The sequence below is a fragment of the Triticum aestivum genome, chromosome 2D (genome assembly GCF_018294505.1).
Source record: "Triticum aestivum cultivar Chinese Spring chromosome 2D, IWGSC CS RefSeq v2.1, whole genome shotgun sequence".
NCBI classification, from domain to species: domain Eukaryota; kingdom Viridiplantae; phylum Streptophyta; class Magnoliopsida; order Poales; family Poaceae; genus Triticum; species Triticum aestivum.
This window is the reverse complement of record NC_057799.1, coordinates 35,291,158-35,310,084: the sequence shown is the minus strand read 5'-3', so window position 1 is coordinate 35,310,084 and position 18,927 is coordinate 35,291,158. Positions and strand designations below refer to the sequence as shown.

The 18,927-nt window shown below is 46.6% G+C and overlaps 1 protein-coding gene across 1 annotated transcript; it reads left to right on the top strand.

Annotated features, from left to right (window-relative positions):
* Positions 1-2,327: 2,327 nt before the first annotated feature.
* On the top strand, positions 2,328-5,459 carry LOC123048546 (uncharacterized). The gene is made up of 4 exons (XM_044471629.1): positions 2,328-3,060; positions 3,181-3,276; positions 3,360-3,660; positions 5,107-5,459. Exons 1-4 carry the CDS (start codon positions 2,440-2,442, stop codon positions 5,145-5,147), a joined length of 1,059 nt encoding a protein of 352 aa, XP_044327564.1. The 5' UTR covers positions 2,328-2,439; the 3' UTR covers positions 5,148-5,459.
* The last annotated feature ends 13,468 nt before the right edge of the window (positions 5,460-18,927 follow it).

Here is an 18,927-nt window from a genome sequence, read left to right as displayed (position 1 = left end):
CCACAGCTATAGGTGCATGGTATATCTGGCGGGGGTGAAGAAAGAAGATGCACGGGGAAGGGAAGCAAGCATCTAAACTTGTTGCTTGATCAATGTATGTGCTAACAGAAAACTACACTGCAACGACTTCCCCTAAGGGTAATCAGAAAGGGTGGATGGATCCGACCACCCCATGGCCAGGTTAAACTAAATGTATGATTTGGCCTTTTGGGTTCACTTGTAGAATCGACATGGGATGGGTTTAGTTAGGTAGAGTATTCATATCAGAGCCTCTGCTTTGCAAGGTTTACTGTTTTAACAATTAATTTATTCGCTTTCGGCAATTGAATCAGCTAGACGTTTTCCTTTATTATTGCATAATGATAATACATTATGTTACACCTGAGTAAATTGCACAAAACCAGCACTTTGAGGGCTAGGTTTTCAGAAAACACTAGGTTACAGTTTCTTGACAAATTGCACCATGTCTCTCGTAAACATTTTGCAAAAACCACTGATCGGCGGATAAGCCTCGTTTGAGCACGCTTATGACAGGTGGGGCCCTTTTTTGCCTACGTGACGTAACATTTTGTGCCAGATCAATTTTAATTTGAATTTACAAACTAGTCCTTACATTTTACATAGACACCCCTGGATCAAAAAGAAAAAATGCAATTAGCCCCCACTCCCTTCGATCCCTTCTCTCCATTCGATCCCCATCTCTTCCTTCGCCGCCAGATCCTCTGCTCAGCGCTGATGCACAGGAGGTCGGGCAGCCACTCCCTCGCCTGAGATGCCGCAGCCTCCTCTCTCCTTCTCCGTCCTCGGTGGCCGCGGAGCGTAGACTCCTCTCTCCTCCCTCCGCGGAGCACGGCGGCACCGAGCGAGCAAAGCGGCGGTGGCGCCGGCGGAGCAGAGCGGCGGTCGCGTGGCGGGTCGGCCATTGCGCTGCCGCCGTCCTTGCTCGAGCAGCACGGCTGCACCGGCGGAGGAAGGTGAGGACGGCCTGGCGGCTGGTCGCCCGCTGGCTCTAGCATGCTCTCTCCGCACCACGATGCCGCGCCGCTTTTACTCTCGGCCACGAGGGAGGGCGTGTCCTCCTCGAGCGCCACAGCGGAGGACGTGGCCGGACCGACGCGACCTCCTGTCCTCCGTCCCGACGACCACGACGGCAAGTGTGGCGTGCAGCTCGCGCGGCGCGCACGGCTCACGCTGGGAAGGGGCACCAGCGGCGCGGTCAGGGTGGTGAGGCTCGCCGCTGCGTTCTTCGCGGCGTCCGAGGCCCTCGAGGCCAGCGAGCACGCCAGGGCATCCGCCGGAGATAGAGAGAGAAGGAGCAGGGCATCCACCGGGCAGGCCGGCAGGGCATCCAAGGAGCTAGAAGGAGGACGGCGATGGTGTGCAGGAGAGACAGATCCCGATCTGAATCGGGGAGGGTGTTTTCGCTTTTTGAAAAAACTATTGGGGATGTTTTCGCTTTTTTACCCATCTAATGATGTCTTTGGTAAAACGCTATGCCACATCAGCGAAATAGGAGCCCCATCTGTCATAAACGCACTTAACCGAGCCAGATCCACCAAACAGTGGTTTTTGCAAAAAGATAACCCAAGACATCATGCAATTTGTCAAGAAACTGTAGCCTGGTGTTTTTTGAAAACCTAAACCTTAAGGTGGTAGTTTTCTGCAATTTACTTGTTACACCTTGGTGACCTGTGGAGCATGTCATGTATTTAGCGTTGGTATAACCAACACTACAAAGATGGAAATTCTAAATGCTCTGCTTCCGGTGAGCTGATGGTTGCGAAGTGCTTGAGCCTAGTCAGATAATATGGAGTGGCTATTAACCGAGGTTTGTTTACGAACTTTTCGATGTGAATGAATAAGTTGCGTGACTTTTTCTATGCGCGCGTGGGTGTAGTGGTGTACTACCTCAGCAAGAAGCTGCCGCCATCTATGAGGATGGAGATGAATGAGTTAATCCAAGCATAAGAGGAGAATACGGGACAACGTATATTATTATTATTTTGTGCTATTCGCTTTGGAGCAGTGCTTTAGAGAAACTAATTTAGTAGCTCATGAACTGGCTAGAACTGCTAATTTTTTCTCCCTGCAATGAGTGGTTAGAATATTCAGGCTCCAAGTGAGTTAATTTCCCTCTTGCTAGCTGATGTAACTTTGATCAACAATGAATAAAGAGGTGTCCAATTGTCAAGAAAAAAGGTGTGTCACTGTTGCCGGCAGAACATCGGGAGAAGGCAGAGTGTTCGGTACTGTGGGCTGGGCTGAGTGTACGGCCCGACGGCCCGCAAGCCCACTCCTGCCGCGCCTTCAAATACATCGCCTTTGGCGCCCAACGCAACCGCCTCAACCAACAGCTTTCCTCGCCGGAGTCCCCAACAAACCAAGAACCTCTCTCCAGCGCAGCAGCCCACCGCCTCTGCTCTCCAGCGCCGGCAAACGATGGACCGCTTCCAGGACGGGCACCACGTGCGGCTGCGGAGCCGCGTGCAGCGCACCTACCTCCACGCCGCCGACGACGGGGAGAGCGTCACCCTCAGCCAGCTCCGCGCCTCCATGAACGCGGCGTGGGTGGTGCACATCTACAACGGAGGAGACGGCGATGGCTCCGGCGAAATATCCGGCTTCGTCTCCCGCGCCGGCTCCGGCGTCGTCTCCCGCGACGGCTCCAGAGACGGAGACGGCGACGGCGGAGACGACGATAGCTCCGAAGACGGAGACGGCCCGTACCTGCTCCTCCACAGCGCCGCCTACGGCCGCTACCTCGCCGCCACGGACAGGCCGGCGCGGCACGGCCACAACGGCCTCTGCACGGAGCTGCGCGACTACGATCAGCCGGAGGTGGAGGCCATCAAGTGGCGGGCCGTCGAGTCGGGCTTCGCGGACGACGTCGTCCTGCTCCGCCACGGCGACGGCCACTACCTCCGCGCCAACGGCAAGTACCTCCCCTGGAACTCCACCGGCGTCACCGTCGACGACAACGCCAGCTCCATGATGTACTGGATCATCGAGCCCATCCCCTTGAGAGAGGCGGGCATGCCTGCCATTCCTGGCCCGCTTCCGGTGAGCTCGCCATGACCCGTTTCTTTCAGTTGCAATTCTCTTCTTGCCAAATTTGTGCTTCCTGAGTGTGAGCAGTTCTTGATCTCCCGAACATAACCATGGCTAATGGTTCAACTGCAGACTCGCCCAAGATTCACGCCCCGGGGGGCGGAACGGCAGATCAGAGGCGTCGAGCCCATCCCAGAAGAGGCGGGCATGCCTGCCAATCATGGCCCGGTGAGTTCGCCATGACCCGCTTCTATCGATTGAGCGAATTGCAGTTGTTGATCTCCAGAACATAACCATGGATTCAACTGCAGGCTCACCCAAGATTCTCCGGCATATTCACTTCTCCCGGACGGCGCATCCGGTTCGTGCGGGCGCTCGAGGACGGGTACTACCCCGAGGAGGTCAACACCTGGCGCCAGTTCTGGTTCAGGGGGAGGTCCGCGTTCAGCCTGAGAGGCAACCTGGCGGACCTCGTCGTCGTGGACGGCCCGAACATCGCCATGTGCGTCCGAGCGGGCCGCTACGGGAGGCTGACCCCGCTCGTCGTCGACCTGCCCGACGGTGGCTATGGCGGGACCCTCGAGATCGTCGTCTTCCTGACCGGGACCCTTGGTTAGTGAGAGCCTCTCCAGTCTCCACATTGTTTACTGGTCTGAAGAACAGTTTACTGAAGTTGTTCTAAGTCTGAAAAACAGTTGTCTGAATCTGTTGAAATCTGAAACTGTTAGTGTGAGGTGTCTGAAACTGTTCTAATCTTGTAGATAAGTAACACAGAAGGTGGTGATGATGTCCGTTTGATTTAGACCATTTTACTTGTGTTGAATAACCTGTGAACAAATTTAGGACTTTGGAGTTGTCTGAAACTGTTGTGGTCTTGTAGACAAGTAAAAGTAGTTGGATGGAAATAGATTTCTCAGTCTGTGTAATAGATGGTCAGATAATTAAGTAAGTCCATTTCATAACATCTGCTGCTAGTAGAAATTATGGAAGCTAAAAAGCCAAATCAAGTTCAGTCATCTCATTTCACCTTTGCAAAGAAGATACTCATTTTCTAAACTGTGAATAAAATTCAGGTGGTACGTTACAAATGTTTGTGTGAGGTGTCTGCAATTGTTGTAATCATGATAAAAGATTATCTGAAATTGAAACCCCAAATCAGATGATTCACCCTTAACACAGAAGATGGTGATATCAGTTTGATTTAGCCCATTTTACTTGGATTGAATAACCTGTGAACAAAATTCAGGTTCCAACAGTGGAAACTTAAATCTTGTTTCTGCACATGATTTGTATTCAGATTTTGTACATGACCTGTAATATTGTGATACATTCTGTTAGAATCTGGGAGTTGTCTGAAACTGCTGTAGTCCTGTCGAAAAGTAAAACTAGTTGGATGGAAATTGTAGGTACCATGTGGATTTATCAAAGCTAGTTGGACATTTCTGTTCTTGATTCAAATAATTCAGTTCATCCATTCCATATGTTTGCCGCTAGTAGAAATTATAGAAGCTAAAAGGCCAAATCAATTTCAGTCATCTCATTTCACTTACTTTAGTGAACAGATGTTGGTGTACATACTATTTTTCTGCATTAACATGATATTTGGAGTCTTACTTTAGTGGAGTTATAATCTAATCGTGCTTGGAAAAAGGATATTATGATATGTTTCGTTCGGACTTGGGAGTTTCTGAAACTGTTGTAGTCTTGTAGAAAAGTAAAAGTACTTGGATGGAAATAGTAGGTGCCATGTGGATTTATCAAGCTACTTGCACATTTATGTCCTTGATTCATATATAATTTAATTTATCCATTTCTTAACATTTGACACCAGTAGAGATTATGGAAGCTAAAAAGCCAAATCAAGTCAGTCATCTCATTACACCTTTGCAGAGAAGATACTAATTTTCTAACCTGTGAATAAAATTCAGGTGGTACCTTACAATAGTGTATAAAATCTTTAGTTCCTTGCACATTATGTTGTTTCAGGTTTTTTCTTCTTGATCTTCTTATTGATTATTGGTCTGCAGCATAACTCGCTCATAATTTCTGCTAATTCAGGCTACGATGCGCTGCGATACCCGGATGTCGATGCACAGTAGAGGAAGATCAGAGCAGGAGTCCGACAGTTCACCTGTTCACAAGTTTCGCTGCCTCGGATATGATGGTGTCAACTTTTGCCTATAGATGGATAGATATATATTCAGAAAACTCAGCAGCTCTAGAACTACTGGCTGAACAATTTTGTAGTGATGCTGGAATGTAGTAGCTCTTCTGACATTCATCTCTGCGATGTGATTGCCACGGCTTGGTAGACAGAGCATTTCACTCTAGGGTATTCTGGCAATGAGTTGATGGTCCTGCAATTTTCTTGGATCATGCATTTCACGTACTGGAAAATACATTAGTTTTGCAATGAACTGATGGTCCTTCATTCCTTTTAGAATCGTTCTGCTGTTTTGTGTGTTTTTAGAATCCATGCAGTGGGTTCTTCCTGTAAGCTCATGTTTGTCAATCTGCTGTTTTGTGTGTTTTTAGAATCCTTAACTCCTGGCCTTAAAGCATACTCTCTCCATAACTTAATATAAGACGTTTTTACAACGGGTCATTTTACAAAACGAACCCATGCAGCGCAGCCATGCTAACACGGTGAGGCGATAAGCGCTTTTCATACACGGGCTTGGGAGACCAAAACAAATTGTTCATGGTGTAGTTTGTCAGGACACACAGGCCATGCTTGAGTACCTGAATCCTTGCGAAATTTTTCGAACACCGTGTTAGGAACAGTAATTTCATACAAATCAGATTGGCCTGGCTCTTTCACAAAGACAATTTTGAACCCATAAACAAATGGATAAACACTATCGTATCATCTGAGGCGAATAAGGCTCGGTTTCAAAAGGGAAACAGGACCCAGATAATTAGGAGAAGGGAATTTTGTATCAAGTGACACATCACCAAAGAACTGGGATTTCAACATTTGCAAGCTCATTACTTCAGTTTGCTGCTCCACAACAGCATACACCTTCTCTGCTAGGCAGAATGAAAAGGAAAAAAAGCCATGAACTGCTTATATATGGCCATAACTGACAGATAGTATTTCTTTTTCTCACCAGGTTTAGCTTACTCATGAGCAGCAACAGTACTAAGGTTCATGAACACTGCATCCCAAACATGAGAACTTGGGGAAAAAATTGATATCTCAACGAAATGAAGTGTGTGTCACCATAACATCGAGAAAATATGTTTTTCTAGTACAACTTGATATGTCTGGTGGTACAGCTCCAGCCAATATACAAGATTCCACAGCCAAAATAAAAAGACTACCTCAAATGTTAATGAACTTATAAGCAAAGACAGAAAAAGTTCGCTGACTGAAAAAAGTTCGTTTTTGACAGAAAAAAAATCACGAATTTGGAAACAGTTAATTGATTTTGAAAAAAACACGTAATTGAAATAAGTTTTTTTTAAATGGATTTGAAAATTTTCATCGATTTTGAAATAATAATAAAATTTTATTTCGAAAAGTTTCATTGATTTAAAAAAACATAGATTTGAAAAAAGTTGGCCGATTGAAAATATAAAGTTCACATATTTGAAAAAATCATCTATTTTTAAAAAATGACAAAGAAAAAAGTTCACGGATTTTGGTAAAACATTGACGAATTTGAATACTTGCGAATTTTAAAAAAAATTCAAGAAAATGAAAAAAGAAAAAAAATAAAACAGGTCCAGATAAACCTAAACGAAAAAAATAAAAACCCTTTTTTAGTCTAAAAAGCCCGGGAACAGCTCTCTCCGCTGCAAACTTTAGATGCGCCGGCCCATGCAGAACACCTTCGCGCCTCAGTTAACAAAATACACTTTAACTGATGCGTTTTTCGCAAAAAAAGAAAAAAAGTGTTAACTAGCGCAGAAGGCGCCGAATAAGTTGGGAGGATTTGCGGCGGTGCTGCTACCTCTCGTCATCTGTGGGACATAGGTCTGGCCCAGCGAGCGCAAGTAGAGACAGCGATAGCACATGTCTATTTTTCTGTTGTTTTCCAGATCCTATATTACTTTTTGGTGAGTTTGTTTCTAATCTGAAAAAAGTAATGAATACAAAAACATGTTGTGGATACAAAAAAGTAATCATTAGGTTCTTTATTTTATCAGCATTTTTGGGACCTCATTAAGAGTGACCTTTTTGCCATGTTTAGAGACTGGGAGAAGGGTGAGTTGGACCTATATAGACTCAATTTCTCCCTTCTGACCCTAGTTCTTAAAGAACCTAATGTTGTCTCCTTGGACAGATTTAGACCTCTAGCTATGATTAATTGCAGTTTCAAGATCTTTGTCAAGTGTGTTGCTAATAAATTTGGTCTAGTATGTAATGACTTGATTTCTCCTAATCGGACTGCCTTTATCAAAGAGAGATTTATCTTGGAAAGCATAGTAGCTGCCCATGAAGTGATTCATGATGTAGCTAGTAATCACCTCCTGGGTTTTTGCTTTAAACTAGATTATGAGAAAGCTTATGACATGGTTAATAGAGAATTCCTTTTAGACATGCTTAGGAGGAGAGGGTTTGGCCCTAAATGGATGCAGAAATTAGAAACCCCGCTCCACAATGGATCCGTTGGGGGTCAAGATTAATGACACTAATAGTGATTTTTTTATAGCTGGAAAAGGAGTGAGACAGGCTGCTGATGTATTCACTAGAATACTGGCTAAGGCAGCTAATCAGCAATTGATTGTTGGTGTGTTTCCCCCTTCTAACGCTGCTGGTGTCATTAGCATGCAATATGCTGATGACACCTTGTTGTTCCTTGATAATACACTAGTAGAAAACTGGGCTTTGGTCACAGGGCAATATTCACATTAGTCCCGGTTCAGTCACGAACCGGGACTAATGTGAGCATTGGTCCCGGTTCGTGCGGCCAGGGGCCTGCCGGGCCTCGTGGGGCCATTGGTCCCGGTTCGTCCGGACCCTTTGGTCCCGGTTGGTGGGACAAACCGGGACCAATGGGCCACGCTCCTGGCCCACCACCCTTTAGTCCCGGTTCATAACACAAACCGGGACTAAAGGGCTGGTCCTAGTTGCGGCCAGTGTTTAGTCCCACCTCGCCAACCGAAGGGCGCTCACACCAGTTTATAAGCCCGTCCCTCTCTGCCTTGTTGAGCTCCTCTCAAAGTGAAAATAGATGCCCTTATACAGGGAATTTGACCTAATTTCACAGTAAATTTCTTTGAATTTCACAGAAATTTATTATGAATTTAGGTTGAATTTTCTCTATAGGCGCATCTATGTTCATTTTTTATAGTAAATAAAAATAAATAAACCTTAATAAAATAAAATAAAATAAACTATAGTAACTAAAATAAATAAACCTTAATAAATTAAATAAAAATAGCAGCAGTAAAATAAATAAAATAGCAGCAGTAAAATAAATAAAATAAAATAATTAAAGTAAAATACATAAGTAATTAGAAATAAAATAAATAAGTTTTTTGTTGTAAGTAGAAACAAAACAAAACAAATAAAGCAAAAGAGAAAACAAAAAACAGAGAAAAAAATTATGCCACCTACTGGGCCACCACGGCCTGAATACGACTTGAAACCCATCCGTGGGCCAGGATTCAGGCCCGCAGAAGGCCCAGTAGGCCCCACAGGCAAAGAGAACGGTTAGGCCCGAAAGCCTGCAGTTGAGAGGAGCTCGAGAGGGTGGGCGCAGCAGCGCTTATAAACCACTCTCGAGCCCTCTCAACTAGCGAGGTGGGACTAAACTTTTGACGCGGGGCAGCACAAGGCCTTTGGTCCCGGTTGGTGCCACCAACCGGGACTAAAGGGGGCATTGGTCCCGGTTCGTGGCACCAACCGGGACCAAAGGCCTTTAGTCCCGGTTGGTGCCACGAACCGGGACCAAAGAGTTCCCTATATATACCCCATCGCCACAGCAGAGCACTCCACAGTGCTCTGTTTTTTCTGGCCGGCGAGGGGAGGGCATTTGGGTGCTCTAGCTCACCTCCTATGCACATGAGGTGTTCGATGAAATGTCTGAGCCACACTAGTTAATCTTTCTCCTCTCGAAACTCGACCTCCGAGCTCCATTTTCCCCGAGATTTGTCTAGGTTTAGCGGTCCGTCACGTCCCGTCCCCGTCTTCACCGCCGTCGATCGCCCGCGCCGATCTCGTCGCCAGCACCACCGTGGTGAGCCTCTTGTTCTTATCTTCTTTCTGAAAGGAAAAAATTCTTACTTTAGATAGTTACTTGTCTAATTTTGTTACTTTTATTATTCCTTCTTATTACATAGTGCGATGGTTTTGGTATCCGCCCCCGTCGGCCCTCGTCCTGTCTATGATTCGGATGTGGTATATATTATCTTTTTATAACTATTTGGTTCATTTATTGTTTATGACAAATATACCGACCAACGTGACATAGATTTTATTTATCTAGGAGGTGGTTGAACCGGAAATTCTAACCGACCCTATTGTCGAGAGGTTAAATTTAGTTGAAGAAGAAAACAATTACTTGAAGGAAAAAATAAAAAAAATTGAGGAGGAGAAGATGATATTGGAGTTGCATGTTGCGGATGTCGTCGATGATCACAAGATCAAGATGGATGCAATGCGCTTGAAGATTAGAAAGATTAGAAAATATGCCATTCATACCGAGGCTTGGTATCATTATGCCGTTGGATCAATTGTTACCTTGGTTGCGATTATGATCGCATTTGTTTTCGCATTGAAATGTTTTACATAGTTTCAATGTATGGTTTAATTAATTAGATGCTCTGGAGAGCTATATATATGTTGTTAGATGAGAACTATGTATGTACTTTGGTTTTAATGTGATGATGAACTTCTATTAATTTGGTCACTTAATTATCTATTCATGATGTTCTGTAATGGTTTTTGACACACTTAATTATATATAATGCACGCAGATGAACCGGCAATGGATGTACGGTGACAGACACACCTCCGAGTACATTAAGGGCGTGCATGATTTTCTCGAAGTGGCTGAGGCAAACAAGCAGAATGGTTTTATGTGTTGTCCATGCCCTATATGTGGGAATACGAAGTCTTACTCTGACCGGAAAATCCTTCACACCCACCTGCTTTACAAGGGTTTCATGCCACACTATAATGTTTGGACGAGGCACGGAGAAATAGGGGTTATGATGGAAGACGGCGAAGAAGAAGAGGACGATGACAACTATGTGCCCCCTGAATACGGTGATGCTGCAACGGGGGAAGCTGCTGAAGATCAAGAGGAACCAGACGATGTGCCCAATGATGCTGCAAGGGGGGAAGCTGCTGAAGATCAAGAGGAACCAGTGCCCGATGATGATGATCTCCGCCGGGTCATTGTCGATGCAAGGACGCAATGCGAAAGTCAAAAGGAGAAGCTGAAGTTCGATCGCATGTTAGAGGATCACAAAAAAGGGTTGTACCCCAATTGCGAAGATGGCAACACAAAGCTCGGTACCGTACTGGAATTGCTGCAGTGGAAGGCAGAGAATGCTGTGCCTGACAAAGGATTTGAGAAGCTATTGAAAATATTGAAGAAGAAGCTTCCAAAGGATAACGAATTGCCCGACAGTACATACGCAGCAAAGAAGGTCGTATGCCCTCTAGGATTGGAGGTGCAGAAGATACATGCATGCCCTAATGACTGCATCCTCTACCGCGGTGCGTACAAGGATCTGAACGCATGCCCGGTATGCGGTGCATTGCGGTATAAGATCAGACGAGATGACCCTGGTGATGTTGACGGCCAGCCCCCCAGGAAGAGGGTTCCTGCGAAGGTGATGTGGTATGCTCCTATAATACCACGGTTGAAACGTCTGTTCAGAAACGAAGAGCATGCCAAGTTGATGCGATGGCACAGTGAGGACCGTAAGAAAGACGGGAAGTTGAGAGCACCCGCTGACGGGTCGCAGTGGAGAAAAATCGAGAGAAAGTACTGGGCTGAGTTTGCAGCTGACCCAAGGAACGTATGGTTTGGTTTAAGCGCGGATGGCATTAATCCTTTCGGGGAGCAGAGCAGCAATCACAGCACCTGGCCCGTGACTCTATGTATGTATAACCTTCCTCCTTGGATGTGCATGAAGCGGAAGTTCATTATGATGCCAGTTCTCATCCAAGGCCCTAAGCAACCCGGCAACGACATTGATGTGTACCTAAGGCCATTAGTTGAAGAACTTTTACAGCTGTGGAATGGAAACGGTGTACGTACGTGGGATGAGCACAAACAGGAGGAATTTAACCTGCACGCGTTGCTGTTTGTAACCATCAACGATTGGCCCGCTCTCAGTAACCTTTCAGGACAGACAAACAAGGGATACCACGCATGCACGCACTGTTTAGATGACACTGAAAGTATATACCTGGACAAATGCAGGAAGAATGTGTACCTGGGCCATCGTCGATTTCTTCCGACCAACCATCAATGTCGAAAGAAAGGCAAGCATTTCAAAGGCGAGGCAGATCACCGGAAGAAGCCCGCCATGCGTACCGGTGATCACGTACTTGCTATGGTCAATGATTTACACGTAATCTTTGGAAAGGGTCCCGGCGGACTAGCTGTTCCGAATGACGCTGAGGGACACGCACCCATGTGGAAGAAGAAATCTATATTTTGGGACCTACCCTACTGGAAAGAGCTAGAGGTCCGCTCTTCAATCGACGTGATGCACGTGACGAAGAACCTTTGCGTGAACCTGCTAGGCTTCTTGGGCGTGTATGGGAAGACAAAAGATACACCTGAGGCACGGGAGGACCTGCAACGTTTGCACGAAAAAGACGGCATGCCTCCGAAGCAGTATGAAGGTCCTGCCAGCTACGCTCTTACGAAAGAAGAGAAAGAAATCTTCTTTGAATGCCTGCTCAGTATGAAGGTCCCGACTGGCTTCTCGTCGAATATAAAGGGAATAATAAATATGCCAGAGAAAAAGTTCCAGAACCTAAAGTCTCATGACTGCCACGTGATTATGACGCAACTGCTTCCGGTTGCATTGAGGGGGCTTCTACCGGAAAACGTCCGATTAGCCATTGTGAAGCTATGTGCATTCCTCAATGCAATCTCTCAGAAGGTGATCGATCCAGAAATCATACCAAGGCTAAGGAGTGATGTGGCGCAATGTCTTGTCAGTTTCGAGCTGGTGTTCCCACCATCCTTCTTCAATATCATGACGCACGTCCTAGTTCATCTAGTCGACGAGATTGTCATTCTGGGGCCCGTATTTCTACACAATATGTTCCCCTTTGAGAGGTTCATGGGAGTCCTAAAGAAATATGTCCGTAACCGCGCTAGGCCAGAAGGAAGCATCTCCATGGGCCATCAAACAGAGGATGTCATTGGGTTTTGTGTTGACTTCATTCCTGGCCTTAAGAAGATAGGTCTCCCTAAATCGCGGTATGAGGGGAGACTGACTGGAAAAGGCACGCTTGGAGGGGACTCAATAATATGCAGGGACGGATATTCTTGGTCTCAAGCACACTACACAGTTCTACAGAACTCTACCTTGGTGACCCCGTATGTCGATGAACACAAGAACAGTCTGCGCTCCAAACACCCGGAGCAGTGTGACGACTGGATTACATGTGAACACATCAGGACTTTCAGCAGTTGGTTGGAAACACGTCTCAGAGGTGACACCACTGTTTGTGATGAGTTGTACTCGTTGTCCAGGGGACCATCTTCGACTGTATTGACTTACAAAGGATACGAGATAAATGGGAATACATTTTACACGATCGCCCAAGATCAAAAGAGCACCAACCAAAACAGCGGTGTCCGCTTTGATGCAGCAACCGAGAGGGGAAAGGACACATATTATGGTTACATAATGGACATATGGGAACTTGACTACGGACATGATTTTAAGGTCCCTTTGTTTAAGTGCAAATGGGTCAATCTGTCAGGAGGCGGGGTACAGGTAGACCCACAGTACGGAATGACAACAGTGGATCTGAACAATCTTGGGTACACTGACGAACCGTTCGTCCTAGCCAATGATGTGGCACAGGTTATCTATGTGAAGGACATGTCTACCAGACCGAGAAAAAGAAAAGATAAGGAAGCGAATACATCATACGATGAGCCAAAGCGCCACATAGTTCTTTCAGGAAAAAGGGACATTGTGGGAGTGGAGGGCAAGACAGACATGTCTGAAGATTATGAAAAGTTTCATGAAATTCCTCCCTTCAAAGTCAAGGCTGACCCAAGCATCCTGATAAACGATGAAGATTATCCATGGTTACGGCGCAATAAGCAAATGACACAAGCGAAGAAAAAGTGAAGACTTTCTCCCGCAACTATTATGATGATACCATGCCAACTTTGTAACAGACGAGTATGATACCATTGTCCGTTTTGTACACGAAGTGCATCTAGTTTTTGCCGTAACCCTCTCAACTTTCTTGCACATGCTATGTGGATGAAATGATGATACCATGCCAACTTTCAACCTTTTCAGAGTTCATTTGAAATGCTTTTCAATTTTAGGGTCTTATAGCTCAAAATAATTAGTAAATGCATGAAAAATAACAGGCCAAAAATTAAAAATTATGCCACCTACTGGGCCACCACGGCCTGAATACGATTAGAAACCCATCCATGGGCCAGGATTCAGGCCCGCAGAAGGCCCAGTAGGCCCACAGGCATGTACAGAGAGGTTAGGCCCGTAAGCCTGCTTTAGAGAGGAGCTCGACAGCTCAGGCGCACCGCACCTTATAAACAGGTGCGGCTCTCTCTCAGCTAGCGAGGTGGGACTAAACTCACCACCACGCCGCTGTGCAAGGCCATTGGTCCCGGTTGGTGGCACGAACCGGGACCAATTCCACCCTTTGGTCCCGGTTGGTGCCACGAACCGGTACTAATGAGGCTGTGGCCCCATGAGCACCTTTAGTACCGGTTCGTGGCACGAAGCGGTACTAGAGTTTCTTACTAAGCAGTTTTTTAGTCCCACCTCGCTAGCTGAGAGGCACTAGGAGCGGTTTATAAGCCCTGAGTGCAGAGACGATGAAGAAGAGGCGCAATGCTCACGTTGCTTAGCTTCAAGCCTTGAGGAATAAGGTAGACTGCATGGAGCTATGTGCAGTGTAGTCTACACTATTCCGAAAGGCTTGAAGCAAATCAACGAGCATTGTGCCTCTTTTTTATTTTTAATAACTTATTAAAACTCCGGACTTCTTGTGTTCCGACAAAATAAAATAAACTTTAATAAAATTTATGAAACTAAAATTAACAAAGTATTTTTCTGTTCAAAACATTATAAGAAACCTCTAGTATTATTGAAACTAAAATCATATAAAATTGATGCAACTAAAATTATCGAAGTATTTTCTGTTCAAAATCATTAAAAGCAAAAAGAATTTTCATAAAGAACTTTTTTTGACAGAAACTTTAATAGCAAAAAGAATTATCATAAAGTAAAATAAATAAGTAATTAGAAACAAAATAAAATAAAATAAATAGGTTTTTTGTTGTAAGTAGAAACAAAACAAAATAAATAAAGCAAAAAAGAAAACAAAAATACTAAATACAGCAAAAAGAATTTCATAAAGAACTTTTTTGATAGAAACTTTAATAGCAAAAAGAATTATCATAAAGTAAAATAAATAAGTAATTAGAAACAAAATAAAATAAAATAAATAAGTTTTTTGTTGTAAGTAGAAACAAAACAAAATAAATAAAGCAAAAAAGAAAACAAAAAAACTAAATACAGCAAAAAAAATTGTTGGGGCGCTGTCCGCTGGGCCCTCCAACCCTCGGGTTTGCAAATACAGGCCCAGAAGGGCTAGAGGGCTCAACGGGCAGCGCGCCAAAGTTAGGCCCAGAAGCCTGCTATAGAGAGGAGTTCGAGACAGCAGCTGCAGCGGGGCTTATAAACCACTCCGAGCCCTTCTCAACTAGCGAGGTGGGACTAAACTTTTGGCCACGACGCGGGCAGCAAGAGGCCTTTGGTCCCGGTTGGTGCCACCAACCGGGACTAAAGGGGTGCATTGGTACCGGTTCGTGGCACCAACCGGGACCAATGCCCCCCCTTTAGTCGGCGGCCTTTGGTCCCGGTTGGTGGCACCAACCGGGACTAATGCCTACCTTTAGTCCCGGTTGGTGCCACGAACCGGGACTAAAGGCTTTGCTATATAAGTTCACACTTAGGAAATTTTTAGAGTTACCTAGCAGTTGCCGCCCCGACGACGCCGACGCCGCCAGGCTGCCCCGACGCCGCCCGCCGCCCCGACGCCGCCCGCCGCCCCGACGCCGCCAGGCTGCCCCGACGCCGCCCGCCGCCCCCGCCGTCGCCGTTGCCCGCGCCCTCGCCGTCAGCCGCGCCCCTGCCCCGACGCGCGCCGCCCCGGCCCGTCCCCGTCATCGCCGTCGCCCTGCCCCGCCCTTCGCCGCCGACGCCTCTGCCCCTGCCCCGACCACGCCGTCGTCGCCTCTGCCCCTGCCCCGACGCGCCGTCGTCGCCTTGGTCAGGGCCGGCACTGCCCCCTAATTCCTCCATGTTTTTTCTGCACATTTATATGCTTAATTATATGTATATGTATGAGTATATGTATGTGTGTATATCTGTTTATATGTCCTTTTTTAGATCTTTTTTTTGCATTTTCTCTGTGTATATGTATGTATATATGTTCTCTGTGTATATATATGTTCATGTATATATGCAAAAGATAGATTTTTAGAAAAGTTAGGATTTTTTTCTGTTCATAGATTTTTTTGGTGATATTAATTATTGTAGAATATGCAAATGTTTGTATATTCATATGAACAATGCATTAGGCAAAACCTTTACTTTTTTCGAAATTTTCTATTTGAACAATTTTTTTATGAATGAGAGGAAAAAGGAAAATAAGAAGAGGAAGAAAGGAGAAGAAGAGGAGAGGAAGAAGAGGAGAAATAAATAAGAAGAGGAAAAAAGAAGAAAAAGAAGAGGAGAAGAAGAAAGGAATAGAAGAGAAGAAGAAAAAATAGGAAAAATTCTATTTTTTCTTCTGCTCTCCTCTATTCCTTTCTTCTTCTCCTCTTTTTTTTCTTCTTTTTTTTCTTCGATCTTCTCCTCTATTCCTTTTCTTCTTCTCCTCTTTTTGTTTCTTCTTCATTTTCTTATGTTTTATCGGGTCTGTCGTCGTCTATATACCCCTCTCCCGATAACTTCAACACGAGGGGGGTCGATATACCCCCTCCCCGATAATATTATTTTCCCATGTACATTCATTGTCGTTGTCGATATAACCCCCTCCCGATAACTTCAACACGTGGGGGGGTCGATATACCCCCTCCCCGATAACATTATTTTCCCATGTATGTATGTCGTCGTTGTCGATATATATAACTCCCTCCCAGATAACTTCGACATGATGGACGGTCGATATTTATACCCCCTCTCGACCGTGATAACTTATACCACGGGAGCAGCCCCCGGCCCTCTCGCTCGACCAAAACTCTCGATCACACCCAAACCGTAGGAAAAAAACGATGTCGGTCTCCTACCCCCTCCCGCCGCGCCCCTACCCTTGAAGCGTTGCTGAGGCCACCCCAAACCCGGAATAAGCTAGGTCTACGTTTGCACTAACCACCTGCTGTCATGTTTGTGTAATAATTGCCATGTTGTAATATTTACAGAAACAATGGAGCACGGACGAGACGAACAAGCAGAAGAGGTGTTGGGGGACATAATCTTAGCCGGAGGTGATATCTTGTCGTATATTAACGACAATGATGGTCTGGAAGAACAGGGTGAAGAAGCAGGCTACGGTGATCGAAGAGTGGAGGAGGAAAGACATGATTATGATGGCTCCGGTGACCCAATGCTGGTGCAAGAAGGAGCCCGTGGTGATGGCTCCGGTGACCGAACAGAGTCCGGCCAAGTAAATATATTAGTTAAGCCTGTGCTGACTAGCTAATTGATGCATTCATTGTTTTGGTATGTACACATTAATTAACACTCGTCTTTCTTCTTTTTTCTAGCCCTCCGGATCGAGCACAACTGCGGTAAAGAGACGAGGCCCGAAGAGAAAGTTGCGCTCGGATGAAAGGTTTGAGATCACAGCAATCGCGCCCGACGGCCAACCGATTGAACCCATCCGGACAAAGGATGCATTTGCTGCTCAGTGCGGGGTTCTAGTTAGGGACAAGATCCCGATCAGCATCCACCAATGGTATAAGCCTAAGAAGGAAGACCCTGAGGTGTCTTATGTCAATGATATGCAGAAAGATGATCTTTGGACTGAGCTGAAGGCAAATTTCACCCTACCGCCAGAGGAGGATCCGGAGAAGCCAGTTAAAGAGCAATTAATCAAGTCTCATGCTCTTAAGAAGATGGCAGACCTATTCAGGAGGTGGAAGAATGAGCTGAAAACGTTTGTCGACAAAGAAGAGACACCAGAATTCATCGGCCGGTATGAGAAGATCAGAGATCACTGGCCCGCATTTGTGGCCCACAAGACATCGGAAAAGAGTAAGAAGATGTCAGCGACAAACAAGAAGAATGCTGCGAAGAAGAAGCTTCACCATCGCACGGGGTCAGGTGGCTACCTCAAAGCCCGGCCTAAGTGGGGCAAGGCTGAGAATGATCTGCTTGAAAAAGGGATCGAACCACAGACAATGAACTGGATAGACCGTTGCCGGACTTGGTTCTTCGGGGCTGGCGGAACCTTGGACCCTGTATCAGGGAGGTGCGTTTGGACGAATGAGCTTTTGAGAATACCAGTCAAGAAGATTCAGCAATATATCGATGCAGCGCAGGAAGGGACATTCGTTCCAGACAGAGAGAACGACGAGCTCACAATGGCCCTCGGGAATCCTGAGCACCCTGGACGGACACGAGGCACGCCAGGCTCCGTTCCGTGGAAGGCTGGTTTTCCGGACGCAGGCGGTTACAAAAGCCAGGAGAGGAGGAAAAAAATGGAGCAGACCCAAATTCAGAAGCTGCACGAAAGGGTTCAAGCGCTAGAGGAACGAGCCATCAATCGACATGCCGAAACTACCCCCGAAGCTACCCCGCCATCTCAGCGGAGAAGCAGCGTGGCTTCCACCGAGCTGCTTCAGCTGGAGCATGTCTTGACGGCTCCTGCTAGCTACCCCGTGGATGCTATCACGGAGTCTCAACATTGCCACCTTATGGCGCAATGGCAGAACTTCAAAGTCAAGGCGGCTGTTGGCTCTGTTTTACCTCCTGAACCCGGCGCAACCTACCATTGTCGGCCGATTCCAGAAGGATATGCTAGGGTGATGGTGGATGAAATAACGGAGGGATTTGAGGACCTCCAGCTTGACCACCCTACCGGTGAAGGGGAGACTCGGCTGGGTTTAGCTCTGAAGACTCCGTGCCTATGGCGGAAGCAGCTCATCAACCTTCCGAACTGGACGGCTCCGGCGAGTAAGGGCAGTCCGCCTCCTCCTCCGGCGAGTGATCAGGGCACTCAGCCTCCTTCTCCGGCGTGTGGCGGCACTCCGCCTCCTCCTCCGACGAGTGATCAGGGCACTCAGCCTCCTTCTCCGGCGCGTGGCGGCACTCCGCCTCCTTCTCCGCCTGCGCCGGCGCGCCAGAGCAGCCAGCCTCCTCCTTCTCCGCCTTGTCGGCAAGGGCGGAAGAGACCCGCCGCCGCTGCGGCTGCTCCGGCGCGTCGTAGTCCTCCTCCGCCTCGTAAGCAAGGAAAGAAGACAGCCGCAGCCACTCCGTCTGCTCTGCCGGCGTCTAGCAGTACAGCTGCCAGAGGCGGGAGGCAATACAGATTCGGTCCTTCTCTGAAGACTCCAGAGAAGTTACCATACGAGAGGACTGAGGAGGAAACCAGGAAGATCGTGCGAGCCGAAGTGACAAACTTCTTTGAAGGGGTGAAAGCAAAGAAACATCCACCTCCGGAGGAGAAGGTAGATC